This window comes from Theropithecus gelada, chromosome 8 (assembly GCF_003255815.1).
Source record: "Theropithecus gelada isolate Dixy chromosome 8, Tgel_1.0, whole genome shotgun sequence".
NCBI classification, from domain to species: domain Eukaryota; kingdom Metazoa; phylum Chordata; class Mammalia; order Primates; family Cercopithecidae; genus Theropithecus; species Theropithecus gelada.
Window position 1 is genome coordinate 27,071,360 of NC_037676.1, and position 15,368 is coordinate 27,086,727.

General features: G+C 49.8%; 1 protein-coding gene across 4 annotated transcripts in view; it reads right to left on the reverse strand.

The window, feature by feature from the left end:
• Nucleotides 1–293: 293 nt before the first annotated feature.
• The window catches only part of ZNF395 (zinc finger protein 395), a 41,377-nt gene continuing 26,302 nt past the window's right edge, over nt 294–15,368 (reverse strand). For 3 of the 4 annotated variants that reach the window (XM_025394161.1, XM_025394162.1, XM_025394163.1), the window contains exons 3-10: nt 14,258–14,490; nt 11,328–11,437; nt 7,832–8,067; nt 7,233–7,333; nt 6,176–6,485; nt 4,749–4,841; nt 3,807–3,910; nt 294–3,512 (exon numbers count right to left, since the gene is read on the reverse strand). In XM_025394161.1, coding sequence (XP_025249946.1) covers nt 3,401–3,512; nt 3,807–3,910; nt 4,749–4,841; nt 6,176–6,485; nt 7,233–7,333; nt 7,832–8,067; nt 11,328–11,437; nt 14,258–14,490 — 1,299 coding nt within the window. In that variant the 3' untranslated portion in view covers nt 294–3,400. The remainder of the gene's footprint in view (nt 3,513–3,806; nt 3,911–4,748; nt 4,842–6,175; nt 6,486–7,232; nt 7,334–7,831; nt 8,068–11,327; nt 11,438–14,257; nt 14,491–15,368) is intronic. The other variant, XM_025394160.1, reaches the window with a different exon arrangement.

The window sequence follows — 15,368 nt, forward strand, 5'->3', positions numbered from 1 at the left end:
TGCCATTATTTCCCAGTTTATAACCTTGGGCAAGTTCCTGAACCTCTACCTCACTCTTCTCATCTGCAAAATGGGAACAGTAACAGCACTCTCTCATAGGGTTATTTATAATAGGGAACCCATGTACACACTTGGCCTAGTCACTGGGAAGTGTTATCGACTGTTAGTATAAGCGAATCAACGTCATGCTTTGCTACAGTGTGATATGCTACCATTTGTGTAACACCAAGGACAAGGACAGTGATAATCTTATTTGTTGCATGGGAAGGGGCAATGGACAGGCACACATTAAATCAGACAAGGTACCATTTTATTCCTTATAAAATATATTTCATATTGTTGCTGTAAAAACATTACATTTCACATTTTTTAAAAAATTTTTTAACAGTAAAAATAATACTTGGAAGACAGCTGAGGGAAAAGGCGCCAATAAGACAAATTCACAGATGGGATTTATCTCTTTTTTTTTTTTTTTTTTTTGCCCCTGGTAAAAGTCAGAACCTGGGATGACCAGAAAGTAACAGGACAGATTTCTCCCAGCAAATCAGAGTTTCCACATCCAAATGAATATTGTTCTCCAAGGAGTCAAGCTACAGACTCACAACAACGTGGCCGCGGCTCAAAACACTCTCTGAAATCACACAATTGCTTTCTGAGCCAATTTAAAAGTCACACGATTGAATCCAAGCTATTTTACTTTAAATGGTCCTTTTGCTTTGTACCTGAGACCTCGCTTGGCCACAGATGCCATTCGCTGGACTCCCTGGGCACTAAATGAGTGTCGAGCATCCTTAAGGTTGCTTAACACACAGCCCCAGACTCTGAAGGTGATTCCAAGACATATTCTGAAAAAAGTCACATCGCTGGAATACACAGTTTCCCAAGATAACTGCTTTGGAAATCAGTCCGTTAGTTTCTAAAAGCCCACCTGCGGCACCTTCCTTCCATCAGAGTCTGCAGCCCGGGCGGGCTGGGAAGGAGGGAGATAGAAAGATGCAGAAAGTAGGTGTGATCACTGGGTCAGTTCCCAAGCCACCCTCACCCTCCAAGAAGACATGAATGGAGCAACCGCGAGAACAGAGCACGTGTGAAGAACCAACACGACAGCCACAGGATGGCAGCGTGGGTGAAAGGGAAGCAAGGAGGCCGCCAGCGCCGAGGAGGAGAGGGGGCACGAGCACAGGCAGGGAAGCGGCACCAAAACCAAATAACAAGAACAAAGCAAAACCACCGTGGTTTCCAAACTGCTCCTCCCTTTATTCCTCCTTGCTTTCCTGCCCTGTATACCAATGGCATAAGAAGCCTGCCACACAAAGAGAAAAATCCGTATATCCAGTTATATCTACACGGTCCAAACTGGGGGCGGAGGGAATTCAAACAGCTTTCTCAAGACGAGACGGCAGTGAAAACTCTGACAGAGAGGGGAAGGGAAGGCCCTCCTGTGCCCACGCGTAAGAACACGCCCTCCCCTCCCCATGAGGATCTGAAGCTGGGGATCGTCATGGGAAGCGAGGGGGTCAGGAAACACCATCGGCAGCTGCCAGCTTTTAATTCTCAAGGAGGTCGAAGGGACAGGAAGGAGAGCCCTGCGCCAACTCAGGCTAGCCTGGCTTTGAGCTTTACCAAGAGACAGAATTCCATATACATTTTTTTTACGCAGTTATAAAAATATACCCCATCACCAAAGACACCTGTGCATAAGTGTCTGTCCCTTCTGTCACCAACCTAGGGCACTATACCCTTCCCAAAATCATGCCCCTACTGCCAGATCTACAGATTTTATAACACTCAAAGTGTCCTGCATTAAAAAGCACATGTCTATTTCCTGCGTGAAGGGGCCAAGGGAGCCCTGGTTGCCCAGTTATCTTCACCCAGGACTGGGAGGACAGCCTCGATGATGACCAAGGGGTGGGTGCTGACACTCCATCCCAGGACAGGTGGCTGGGTAGGATTCCCTGAGCCCCTGACAGCTGGGACATAGAGCCAGGACTTGTACCCAAGGCAGCTGGGCAGCGGGCGGTCACATTCCAGCAGGCCCTGAGGAATCCCCACGTAAGTCATGCTGGGAGGAAAGCGAGACGCCGAAACAGAAACATGAGCTGCCGTCCAGGCGTGGCTCACTCTGTCATCGCACGCGGCTGGTTGGCATGGCGCTAAACTCCCTAGACCTCCCTCCTTCTCCACAAGAACAGCTCTGCTTATCGACCTGCACGCAGCCCAGGCTCTCCTAGATCCGCAGAGGCTCCAGAAACACCAAGGGCCGAAACGCCAGCAGCCACTAACCCAAACCCACGTCTTCCTTCTGTCATTTCCTCATCCTGATGCTCACGGGTGCAAGGACTCTCCTTGGCCTTCCTCATCCTGCTTTCAGGCAGCAAACAGAAATGGGGAAATCCCTGGTGGCGCCAGGAGACAGAAAGGAACCTCCAAGAACCTCCCTGGGTCTCTCCCGGCCACCCAAATAAAAGGAAACTTCAATCAGCAAAGGCTTCTGAATACATCATAAAAGAAAACAAAACATTTCTGAGGCGTCCGTTCCATAACTGGCAGGAGGAGGCGTCAGGAGGGCGCTTTCTCAGGTCAGAGCCGAGCTTCCAGACGCTCAAACCCTCCAGGAGTTCCTCCAGGAAAGAGAATGGTCAAGGTAGTGTTTAACTGCCACATTCCAAAAAGTGAATTCTGATCAGCCTTTTGGCTCAGCTTTTTGGCAAGTCTTTTAAAAAACCTCTTTCTCTGGGCTTTAAGAAGCCATTTAATATTCGTTGGGGTGCAACCCAATGTCTGAGGGAACCCAGATTTACGTTGTTGTCACCAAGAAAGGGCTTTCCTTTGACTTCCATGCCGGGTGCTCAGACAGGGAACAGGAGGTACCCTCTGAGAAGGGCAAACCCCTCTTCCCCTAGCCGGGCAGTGCTGCGCTCTGAGTCACCCATCAGCCAGAAACTCTTTTTTTTTTTTTTTTTTTTTTTAAGAAAAGTAAATTCATCTTGCTTACAGTCCTTTCTGGAAGAGTTGAGAAAGCAAAGAAGTCACCGACTCAGCAGGAAGCAGAACGAGCTGTTCCTTCTTTTGATACACACAAGCTAATCCCCTAAAGAGCGGGGATGTGGGAAACGGAAGGTAATTAATTCTTTGGTCACTGGTTCACTGCTGAATACCCTTGGTCAGTTCTGGCTCTCTCCTATTTTAGGGGGAAAAATATTTTTGTTTCTTTTTTTAAAAAATAAAATGTTCCCACAATGGGAGAAAACTGCTTTAAGTGTTACACCTTAGCCAACAGAGCCCGAGCTCCATGTTTCCGCTCTTTCTCTTTCGGTTTCTGCTGAGGACTGGTGACACGTCGGCCTCTTTTCAGCGGCTGCTGGCAGGGCCAGGAGCAGAGTAGAACCTGCAGCAAGGCTCAGTCCAGGAAGCGCTGGCAGGCCTTCTTCCACCGGCAGGCTGTGCACCACTGGTCCCGGTGCTCGATGCCATACACCTTACGGCACTTCTTAGCCTCCCCTCGGGCTTTCCTGCAGAAAGAGAGGAATGCAAATCGAGTCCCACACAGGTGGTGGGCCCGGGAGAGCGGCCAAGTGGGACTAGGAGAACAAGCAGAGGCCGAAGGGGCAGCTCCCAGCAAAAGCCAGCAGGACCAGGGGCCATAGGCTCTGAGGACCAAACAGTCAACCCATCTGGTGTGTCCACCATCTGAGCTCCTCTCAGGGGACTAACCCTGGTGACTTCATCTGGGCGGGGTCGGCGTCCACACCACCGGAGACAGGGCACAGAAACCAGAAGGCAGGGGATGACAGCGGACATCTCACCTGGCACCACTCTGGGCCCGGGGTGGAGAAGTGACGATCAGGTGAGATTTCATCACAGGTGCTGGCTGCTGGGGCTCGCTGAAGCTTAGCGACCGGCTCCGGACCTGGGCGTGGGGAGAGGGGCCATGAGCAGAGGGACAGTCAGTAAAGGTGAGGGAGCCATCCTGAAAGACAGGCAGCCACCCATCCCCAGCTCCTTCTGGTGCAGGCGGCCTTGCGCCTTCTCAGGGAGAACACTCTAGCCAAGGGGAGCTCTTGGCAGGAGAGTGAGGAAGGAGCAGGCCTTCATGCCATACTCAGGACCCAGCCGAGGACAAGGACAGGGGGCCACTGGACCTGGCCCCCTCTGAGGCTCTCCCTGCAGGGGACTTGGACAGAGCCGCCATGCCTGGAAGCCTCGCGCTGCCTCAGTGGCATCACTGGCAATCTGATTTACAATGTGACACCGCCCTGCAGGAGATAACTCAAGACCAGCGCCTGCTAGGTAGAGTTCCAAATGACTTCCCGCTGACTTGAGTTTGGGGTCCACCTATGGCCCTTGTCGCCAGTGGCCTTGAGACTTCTGACCCAGCCCACACAGCCTCCACATTCTCCCCCTTCCTCTCCTCTCAGCATTAAAATCCTAAAAACACCCACGGGCACTAGGGGCTGATGGAGCACTGACCCCAGCCTCGCCTGGCGATTTTCTTGGCAAGAAACCTGCTTGCTCTGGACATCCTCTACAAGCGCCCCCTTCCACCTCCGCGAGGGGCTGTGGCCAGATGGGGAGTGCCAGGAAGGGGCGGCACAAGGAGACCTTCAACACGTTTAGGGGATGGAGGCAAGATGGCCACATCGACCTGTGGCCAGGTGCCCTGTGCCCAAGGGATGGCCTCCAGCCCTGGGATGTGTGGGAGAGCCCTCGGCCATAACAGGCACCGGCCGTGCTACCAGCACACTCACCGGAGAGAGGGAGCAGGCAGTGGAGGGGGCGGCAGCCCAGCTGACACTGGTGTAGATGTGTGGTGAGACAGGGATCTGGAAGGACGGCAGAGCCTGCGGAAGATGAGGGTGTCAGCCTGGATTGTAGCTCAGGAAGTGTTCAGAGTCTGCCCACAATCCCCACAGCCTCAGGACGGCAGCAGAAGGTGCATCTCTGCATAAGTGCCATGACCAGCAAGAGCTGGGACACACCCGGCTTTCCCGAGGACAACACTGGAGTATCATCCAGTGCTTTGAAGTAGTCTCCTTATTGCGAGGCTCCGATCTCATCTTGGAACCCTTCCCTCAGAGCTGGTCTACGTGCCAGCCTCATGACTTTATCACTGCAGAAGATTTAACTTCTCAACTGGATCACCTACCAAGAACATGCCACAGCCAGGTGCCAAAAGAGGCCCCAAGCCTTCTGCGTCTTGGGGGCATGGCTGGGATAAGATATGGGATCCCCCAGCAACTGCTTGAGAGTGGCAGTGTGCTCACGGGTATCCAGGTTCAGGGCTATTTGTGAAAACACCAGTCACATGTCCGGGCCCCGTAGGTCAGCCAGTGCTGCAAGCGGGTCAAGCACGAAATCACTAAGCGGCCACTCATTCTAACAAAGAGGAGGGCTGGCTCGTTTTGTAAAGGCTTTCTCACTGAAAGCGATACCTTTTAATAACTAATTTGCAAATTGGCCCAGGGACTGGTAAAATCGGCACAAAAGAATTTTAAGAAATATCAGCACACAGCAAGCTGCGTGTTCCCTGAGTACCTACTACACGCTGGGAAGACTGTCCTAAATGCCACCCTCTGTGGTAAGTTTCTCATCCACACGGGCATAATAGGTTGGTCCCTCTGGTACCTGCAACATCTTCTCATGCCTCTAGTAATCAGTACTTTCACTGGTTATTATAATTAACCATAGTTACATCTTCATTTCTCTCGATCTGAACCATGCCCTCCACAAGGGCAGGGACTAAGTCCTCTTCTACCCGAAAATCTTACTTAGCCCAATTCTTGGCCCATAGTTAAGTATTCGAAACATGCATGCGGGACTGTTTCTCCATGGAACACAATTCTAGGACCTAGACATCACTGTAGGAAGCCCAACGACACGACTCCATCCTCTCTTAGAAGCAGAGGTGTGACAATGTCCCCGCCCAAATCCATCGCCCAGTTACTTAGGGATTCAGCTAGATTTCTAGTAACCACTCATGACAGCTGCCGATGTAGATAACTCCAGGAATTCCCACATTTACTGAGCAGTGAATTCGGTTTCGTTTCTTTGTAGAAGATATTAGCAATTTGGCCAAAGGGCTTAGCCTTCCATCAGGGTGGTTGGTAGCCTGTGATCAAGCTGGCCCGTGATGAGTCAGCAAGAGCCTGAGCCTCCAGCGTGCCCCGCCCCATACCTGGTAGGCATGATCAGCCTGAATGTGCCAGAAGGACCCAGGAGCTGACTTGCTGAGAGCCCCTGAGGGCAGGGAGGACTCCTGGCCAGGATGTTCTGGGCCGGAGGACTGAGCTTTGTGCAGAGGTGGTGGAAGAGCGGACAGAGGCATGCCGGTCATGCTGGGGGTGGGAGTTGGCTCGGTGGTGGGAGTCCCAGGGACCAGGGTGCCCACAGCAGCAGCAGCAGCGGTGGCAGATTCCTCCTTCATCTGCATCTCTGTGTAGTAGAAATCCTCCTCCCGCTTGAACTGATCAGAGTCCACCGTGTCCCTGTGTGAGAGGGAGATGCGGCATAATCAGGGGTGCGCTGCCCCCTTCAAACCTAGCGGGGACCGCGGTGGGGAGGAAAGTGATTGCTTGAGGCCACCCAGCAAGTCAGGGACGGAGCCCAAGAGAACACCCAGGAGCCTCGCTCCTGACGGGTGTCACCAGGATTATGTGCTGCACATCGATGGGAATTACTTTTCCTGGCACCTAAGGCTCATCCTCTCTCGGAACATGTACCAGCCTCTCCTCTGACAGGAAGCATCCCACGCTGAGCACGACCGAGAGCCCTCTCTGGCCCCACCTGCCTGCAGTCACGCTTTCTCCCCAGGGCTGTGAGTCAGCCTGCAAAGTCGCTCTGCACAGAACACGACCCAGGCACCAGGGTGGGGCTAGCAGAGACCCACTCCCAAGGAGGAGTCGGTGGTGCAGTGCTCGGCCACTAAACATCTTGGAAACGGGGTCTCACCAGCAACTGAACCAAACGACCCCATTTCTACCCAGAACTAAAACATCTTGCTTCCTGCAGTGAGGCAAGAAGACACATCCCCAAGATGGACAGAACTCCCTTCCCATCAACAGCAACAATGTTCACCAGGATGTCTTTCTCAGGCGGCCAGGAAGAGACGCCAGGGGGGGTTTCCAGCAAGCCACGTTCCTGAAAGCACTGTGGGCTGCGGGTCACAGGGACTTGGCAGGGTGGAGGGACACCTGCATGCGACCCTAGGCTAGAGGCCCTGGGCTCGCACCTACCCCAGGTGGAGGGCTTTGATGTGTCGTTTGATGCCCACAATGGAGCGCAGCACTTTGCCACAGTTTGGCCACAGGCACTTGTACATCACCTTCACAGAGTTCTAGAGGAAAGGAAGATGGGGTGAGTGGATATGTCTTTCTCCTTATCCCTCGCTCATCCTTACCCAGTGGGGACTCAAAGTGGCTGCTGTCTCCGGCCTGACCCAACAAAAACCTCCAGGAAAGGGGTTCTCTGGGACCAGAGAAACTTACAACCAGGGGCTAGAAAGCCCCAACCTAAGAGATGGTCCTAGTGGCCAAGAGCGGTGCTCGGTGCTATGGCTAAGACCCCACTGGAGGCCTCTCCCACGCAGACCTCTGCAGGAGCACAGGAAAGAAGGCAGGGATTGGGGTGGAGACTAAAAGGGAAGAGGCTTTAAACAGGAGGAGTAGAATCCTGGGAATATCACCAGGTAACAGAAGCAGCAATAGAAAACCGAAATGGGAGTGAACCCAAGACTATGTAAGGCCTGCAGGGTCCCCTCCCTCCATGGCTGGCTGTCCCCACAGAGACATCATCCACTCAAGCCTGGGCTCCCACTCACACCATAATCACATACCTTTCTTTTTCGTGGAGCTGGTTCATCCAACAGGAAAGGGTCAGGATCGGTCTCAAAGCCATGATCAGTTTGGGGAGAACCAAAAGCATCCCCCAAATACTTGGGGCTGGCCTGGGGGTGGGGGGGCGAGGGGGTGGAGACACCACTGCTCCCACTCCAGTGACCGCTGGTAGTGCTGCTGCCGCTGTCCGAGACGTCACCGCTCTCCTTCCACGGGTCACAGGCCGCACGGGAAGCTGGCCAGACGAAGAGAAGATGAGAGGACGCTCACAGGCTTGTCCCTGGGCGAACTCTCCCTTCTGAGCTTCGGTAAACACGGAGAGGGGTTCATTCACGGCAGCAATTTCTCTTGGTAGAACTGCTCTGCCCTCGCAGACATTTCCTACCATAGCCACCTGGTCACCACTGACCAACAGATACACACTGCAAGTTCACTTTGTATAGGATTCATACGTAGAGAACCTAATTGAAATTTATTTCTCTTTTTAAACAAAAAATTTTTTATATATGGGGTCTTGCTATGTTGCCCAGGCCAGTCTCAAACTCCTGTCCTCAAGCGATCCTCTGGCCTCAGCCTCCCAAAGTGCTGCCTGTTTCTCACTTTATACATTAAATAAAGGGAGGATGGGGATGGAGAGGGGCAAAGCCTCTGCAGCCTCCAGGCCTGGCTGAGAACAGGCACACCCAGTGTTGGGTACCACCCGGAGCATTTTCCTACAGCTGAGGCCAGCTTAAAGGTTTTCTTGATCAGCTTTCCTGAAAAATGCTTTTCAATCATCTAAACCCAGACCAGTCCATAGAAACCTAGGGGTGGAACAAACCACTCAGCCTCTGCAAGTCTCGGGAGGGTGCGCAACATCTCCCAGTGCCAGCTTCAGCCCAGGTGGAACCTGCTTTAATCAGGAAGTAACATGTCTGGAGGAGGAAAGACAAGCTCTGCGAGCAATTCTGATCATTGCAAGGTGGCAGGGGGCTTTTGTGCCTGACATGGCCCTGAAGCAGCTGCCGGGCTCCTGAATGCCTCTGAGCAGGAGGATGAGCATCAGCAGACATGGGGAATCTTCCGTCTTTAAACAGCACATCTGCAGTGAGAGAGGCCCAACCCGCACTCTCTCACTTCTTGGCCAAAAATCCAGGTCAATTTATAATATAGGAGAATCTGAAATTCTGGTATGTGGAAATACCAAGAGAGAGGGAAAAAAGCTACCTGTCCTCAAAAGCCCCAACTCTCAACAGGGGCGTTCCACAGAGCCCCCTAACTCTGCATTCCAAGGTCTACTAGCACATCCCTTGCAGCCAGGATAAAATCCTGCTGTCTTTCTCTCCTCCTGCTCATAGTCCAGACTCCTTCAATGCTAATCAGGGATCTACCTGGCACAGGCTCCCATCTTCCCTTGTTTCCAGTCCAGACTCTCCTTACATCTCACATCCTAGAAGCAGCCTACCCAAAAAGAACGAGATGGAGGAAGAACTCTTCCCTCCCCAGATACGGCTGTCATGTCTCACAGCTATCACTGTCCCTTCCTGGGAACCAAGAGATTACTACATCTACATGTGTGCTTTAAAAAGGGTACATATTCAGGGCAGTACACAAGAATCATTAAACAGGCCAACAGGTGAAAGACCCACACATGTCCACTGATAGGAAAACAATCAGGGAGAGAAGGGCAGAGAGCGGAACACTACATGGCTACGTCTAGGATGCTCAGTACTCGGGGACAAAGGGCAGGTCAAGCGGCAGGCACACCCTACAAATGCGGCAGTCCTTCCCTCCAGGAACCACTCACAATGGCTCAAACGCATGAAATCTGTATGGCAGATTTTGACTGGCACACAGAGGAAGCAAAACATAAAGCAAAAAGTTATCTGTAAGTTATAAGTTAATGTATAAGTTATAAGTGACTCCATCTTTGATCATAAGTTTTTCTAGGACACAGGCAATAAATACTCATTTTATAGCATGAAAATAAAGTACTGCTCTACAAATGCATGGCACTGAGACCTTACCAGTGAACTTTTAAGAAATATTTATAATCCTGTTTTCTACACACAGCCATACAAACACACATGCCATCCTAACCACACAGAAACCAAAGGGACTAGGTGGCGTTTGTGCAAATAGTATCCATGACTCTCTTAGTCAAGGTTTTGATTGTCATTGCATAGACCACACTTTGCAGAACACTTCAAGATAATTAGGCCAAGGAAGCCTTATATTTCCACTGACTTCAGCTATAAGATAAAAAATATACTGTCATCAAAAAAATCTTTAATAGACAATAAATTTGTGTTTTTTGTTTTTTACAAAGGGACTTAAAATTATCAAGATGATGGCCTATCAGTGAGATGCTTCTACGCTGATGTGCACTTGTGTATGCATGTATTATACATACCCTCCTGATGGGAACTGGAGTCAATAATTTTCTTTTCTTTCCCTTTAGGACACTTTCCTGATCTTTCCACTGTTGACCCAACCATCCAGATCTCCTAAACTCTCCTGAGAACTTAGAAATTAACTCCTTTCCTCTTCCCTATTTGGCTGTGCTAATAGAGCAGGCATGCAATACTAGGCTTCACAGCTAGGTGTCCTCATAGTACAGTGACTTCCTTTGGCAGCCAACTTTGAGTCACAAAAGAAAGTTTTCTCTCTCCCTTATGTTTAATTTGTATTTAGGGAGATTCCTTATGAGGGATACTTATGAAGGCCACTTTCCTCCTGCTATGTACTCAGAGCTAACTCCATATTTTCCTGTAAGCTTATAAGTAGCTTGCAATTCAGTTAGGCGTCCACCAATGAACAAGTTCTTCCCTGGGAGTAAGGGAGGCCAGCCCTGCCATGAATTTCCCAAAAAACTTCAGGTTCACTACCAGTCTTGCCAAACTACTGACAAATACCCAGCAACCCTTTTTTCCCTCATATTATTGATAAAGTATTTTGGGGTTGCAACTACATAAATTTTGTTTTAATAAATTTGCCTTGAAGTCGAACCTCTGGTTTTTATTAAGCAATTAGACTTACTTTAGAATTTAGCTCATTTATTCCGGGTCCTTGTCCTGTAGGCTCACACTAATTTATGAGGCTGAATTAGGCATGTGGAATGAGGGCATGAATTTTCTCAGGCCACTAGGAGACCATTTAGCATATTTCTTACTTTGCGAACTAAATATTCCTCTATTGGCCTCATTCAGGCCCCACCGAAGTGCTGGGCTCAGCCACTCCCATGGAAGAATTTACTCCGCAGGCCACTGCGGCTCAGTCCCATGTTCAACCATCTTCACAATGCACCAGGAAACTCCTCCCCAGGTGAGGAAACTGAGGGAAAATAACGGATGCGTCTAACTCCACGGCATGCAGCCGGTCGGAGGTGCCACTGGGAGGAGTCCCTGGAAATTCTGTTGCCAGGCCGGTGACATAGGCAACTAGCTGCTCTACACAGAGGATGTCTGTCGTGGGCCTCTGTCATGCCCAGAACTCAGCTGGGCCCCACTTGCTCACCAGAGAAGTTGGCCTCGGTCCCGGGAGGACTCTGCACAACAGGGCTGCAGGACAGGGACGTCAGCACCATGGCCGCCATCATCTCATCCATTTCCACTGCGTCCGACTTCCTGGATTCACATGCATGAGTGGAAAAGGTTACTTCCCGGCACGGCAGGCCCATGGTCCTTGCAAAACGAGACACTGCTTCTGGCTGGTTTCACATGATCGTCTTACACTTCTGGACTGACCCCTCCAAGTCCCCCCAACTCCAATCAGCCAGTGTGTGCTCAGATCATATAAACTAAGTGAAACAGGAAGGTCTCCCCTTCTCCCTGGGAAGTACCCATTCTGAGTGATGCTTATAATATTAGGCAGCCCCGGTGTGAGCCACTGGGTCTTATCCCACTGTGACGCCCTGAGACAGCCCTATTCTCCCGTGACTTTGCTGCCAAACTCTGCAGCTTAAAAAGGAGAATTGTATTTAGGGGAAAGAGGATAGACTCAAAATGAAATGAACACGGGGACAAAAGACACCCACTGGAATTCAAAAGCATAACAATTACCTCCTTTCCTTGTCCCACATTTAAATTGAACAGGGAACAATTATATACTAACCACCTTCTCCCACCCCTCCCCCAAGAAAAATGGTAAGGCATTCTGACAGCTTCTGAATGTCAACAGAACCTACTACCCAAGCCAACGTGCAAATAAACCAGAAGCACTAAAATAAATCTTCCAACACAAATGTCCATGCTTTCTACAGCCGAGTTCTATAAAATGTTACACATAATTTTTTAAAAATCCATGTATCACTACACTATTTGGAAGTAAAATTCGAGCTGTCTAGGAGTTAATGCTAAAGTATTAGGAAAAGTTAGTCTGAAATAAACTTCTAAGTGGTCTGTTTCAAAGGGCTGTCTTAATTTATTCCTTACAATTCAGGTCCACTAAAATATGACTTGGGTTTGAAGCAGCAAAACCAAGACTATTCATACATCAAACATTAAAGACTATCAATACATTAAACAAATTAGCATCTCTGTTTTTGTATGATCTTTGAATTTTCATTTCCATATAACAGAAAAATAAATTCTTTGCCTGCATTTCGCTGAATACACCATCGCAAATATTGCTGCTCTGATCTGGTTTCAAAATACTGGGTCTACTGTGTTTTGTAGCATTCATAGACAAACACAGAGAGGTGAGATAGGGTGTGACTGCTTGCACATCTTATATATAAGACAATTTCAGTTGGCAGATTTTCTTTTTAAATCTTAAAAGATCAATGTACATAGAGCATATAACATAGAAACTAGGATATATATTCTTAGAAAAAAGTCATATCACAAAATTCTAAAGCAAAATACATTCTTCATTCAACACCAATGGTTCTGAATATCTAAGCTAGGGGTAAGCATGCTGTGGGTTGTGGACCAAACGTAGTCTGCTGCTTGTTTCTGTAGGGTTTCGTGCCAAGAATGGTTTTACATTTTTAAAAGGTTTGGTTTTGTGAGTTTTTTTTTTTTCTTTTTTCTTTTTTTTTGAGATGGAGTCTTACTCTGTCACCCAGGTTGGCTTCAAGCAATTCTCGTACCTCGGCCTCTGAAGTAGCTGGGATTACAGGCATGCGCCACCATGCCCAGCTAATTTTTGTCTTTTCAGTAGAGACGGGGTTTCATCATGTTGGCCAGGCTGGTCTCAAACTCCTGACCTCACGTGATCCACCCACCTTGGGGGCTGGGATTACAGGCGTGAGCCACCACATCCAGCCTGTTTGTTTTTTGTTTTGGTTTGGTTTGGTTTTTGTTTTTAGAGCAGAGTCTTGCTCTGTCTCCCAGGCTGGAGTGCAGTGGTGCCATCATTGCTCACTGTAGCCTCAACCACCTGGGCTCTAGCAATCCTCCTGCCTCAGCCCTCTAAGGAGCTGGGACTACAGGCAAAAGCCACCAGGCCTGACTAATTTTTTAATTTTTTTTGTAGAGTCAAAGTCTTGCTATTTTGCCCAGGCTGGTCTCAAACTCCCAGCCTCAAGCAATCTTACCAAAATGGTGGAGTTACAGGTGTGAACCACTGTGCCTGGCCTAAATAGTTTTAAAAATCAAAAGGAGGATACAATTTATGGACATGTGACACAAGAAAAGTATATAAAACTGAAATCTGAGGGTCCACGAATGAGGTTTTATTGGAGGACAGCCATACCCGTTTGTTTCTGCATCACCCCTGGCTGTTTGGACACCACAGCAGAGCTGAGCAGTGGGGACAGAGACTGTTTAGTCCAAGAAGCCTAAATTATTTACTATCTGGCCCATTCAAAACAAGTTTGTTGACTCCCGATTTAAGCCAGTTCTTCCCCGTCTCTCATCATAAACTATGACCTGATGTAGTTTAAGCACGAGAGGGGAAAAAATAGCCCTTTGCCCAGCCAAAGGTACATTGCCCATATAGAGCTATGGAAAAGAAAAGATGCCATTCTGGGCCAGGCAAGGTGGCTCACACCTGTAATCCCAGTATGTTGGGAGGCCGAGGCAGGTGGATCACTAGAGGTCAGGAGTTCGAGACTAGCCTGATCAATATGGTGAAACCTTGTCTCTACCAAAAAATACAAAAATTAGCCAGGCGTGGTGGTGCACACCTATAATCCCAGTTACTCGGGAGGCTGAAGTGGGAGAATCGCTTGAACCCAGGAGACAGAGGTTGCAGTGAGCCGAGATCATGCCACTGAACTCCAGCCTAGGTGACAGAGTGAGGCTGTCTCAAAAAAAAAAAAAAAAGAAAAAGAAAAAAGAAACGATGCCAAAGATTCCCCTTTTCTGTGTCCCATGTGTCCCAATATCTTGGCACCCAGACGCCAATGACACCACATTTCTTCCACACCGCAAGGCAGCCCACACCCTCACACCACACTACCCATGTGACTCTTAAAACCCAATTTCTTCTCCTACACAAACCTCTTTGGGACATCGATGTTCCTGGAGACAGGCCTGTAGGCCAGGGCCTGGGCTCCGGGCTCCAGGGGTAGTGCCTGGGGACAGGGGCCCTGCAGCTCCGCCAGCCACACTTCCTCCACCCTGCAGGAGACCTGCAGCTTCTGCTCCAGCAGCCAGACGGTCACCTGACCCTCCATCCAGCTGTGCTGCTCCACCAGTCCTGTGCACTCTTGACCCCGATACCACACATAAACCTGTGGGAAGAGGGACAGCAGCCAGTGGTCAGCCCTGGATGGGTCTCACCCTGAAGTTCTCAAGCACCCCACATCCCAGGAGCCAGGGTCTGCCTGCCACGAACCATGTTCTCTGCCTCACTCATCTTTTATTCAAGCAGATGTTCCCAGGTACTCGCTTCCCACCTGAGTACCCACACAGGCCTGATTCCTCCCAAGGCAGATCCTTATCAGCTCTCTAGACTGGCAGACAGCAAACATGTCAGTTTCTGTGACTTTCTCTGAATCTAGAATCTGTACTCATGTTCCTGCCTTCCTTGCCCCAGATGCACTGCCTGTCTGCTGGTGCCCAACTGGCACTCCGAACTGCTCATTATCCTGCACTCAGAGGATGCTGAGTCCACATGGGGACAACGTGGCAGGGGTACAGAGGCAGGTCAACCTCTCACCAGGGGGACCTGGAAGTTGGCAGGCCACCTTCCCTCACAGGCAGGGAGGCCTGGTGCGCACAAGCCTTGGCAAGGAGACAGAGGTAGAGTCCTTATTTAGGAGGCCTTGGGAAGGCAACAAAAGAGAACTCCAGGCACCTGGACCTCATGATAACATCAGACCCAGGGCCCTGGCACAGGGGCAGAGACGCTGGAAAAGGAAATCCACACCGAATCCAACTATACAAACATCTCTGACTCCTCAAAGTGTCTAAAGGGAATTCAAAGACGCAATGTTCTTTGACTCTCATAAGCCTGAGATGCTTTCCTTTGGTAAAGTTGTAAACTGAGGCAGATTAAGAGAAATGTGGCTATGGCCATCCTTCAAACTGAGGTTTTGAACAAGCCAAAGCCCACAGCATCAGATGCTAGATCTTGCCACCTTCTACAGACAACACTCTGGTAGAGAAG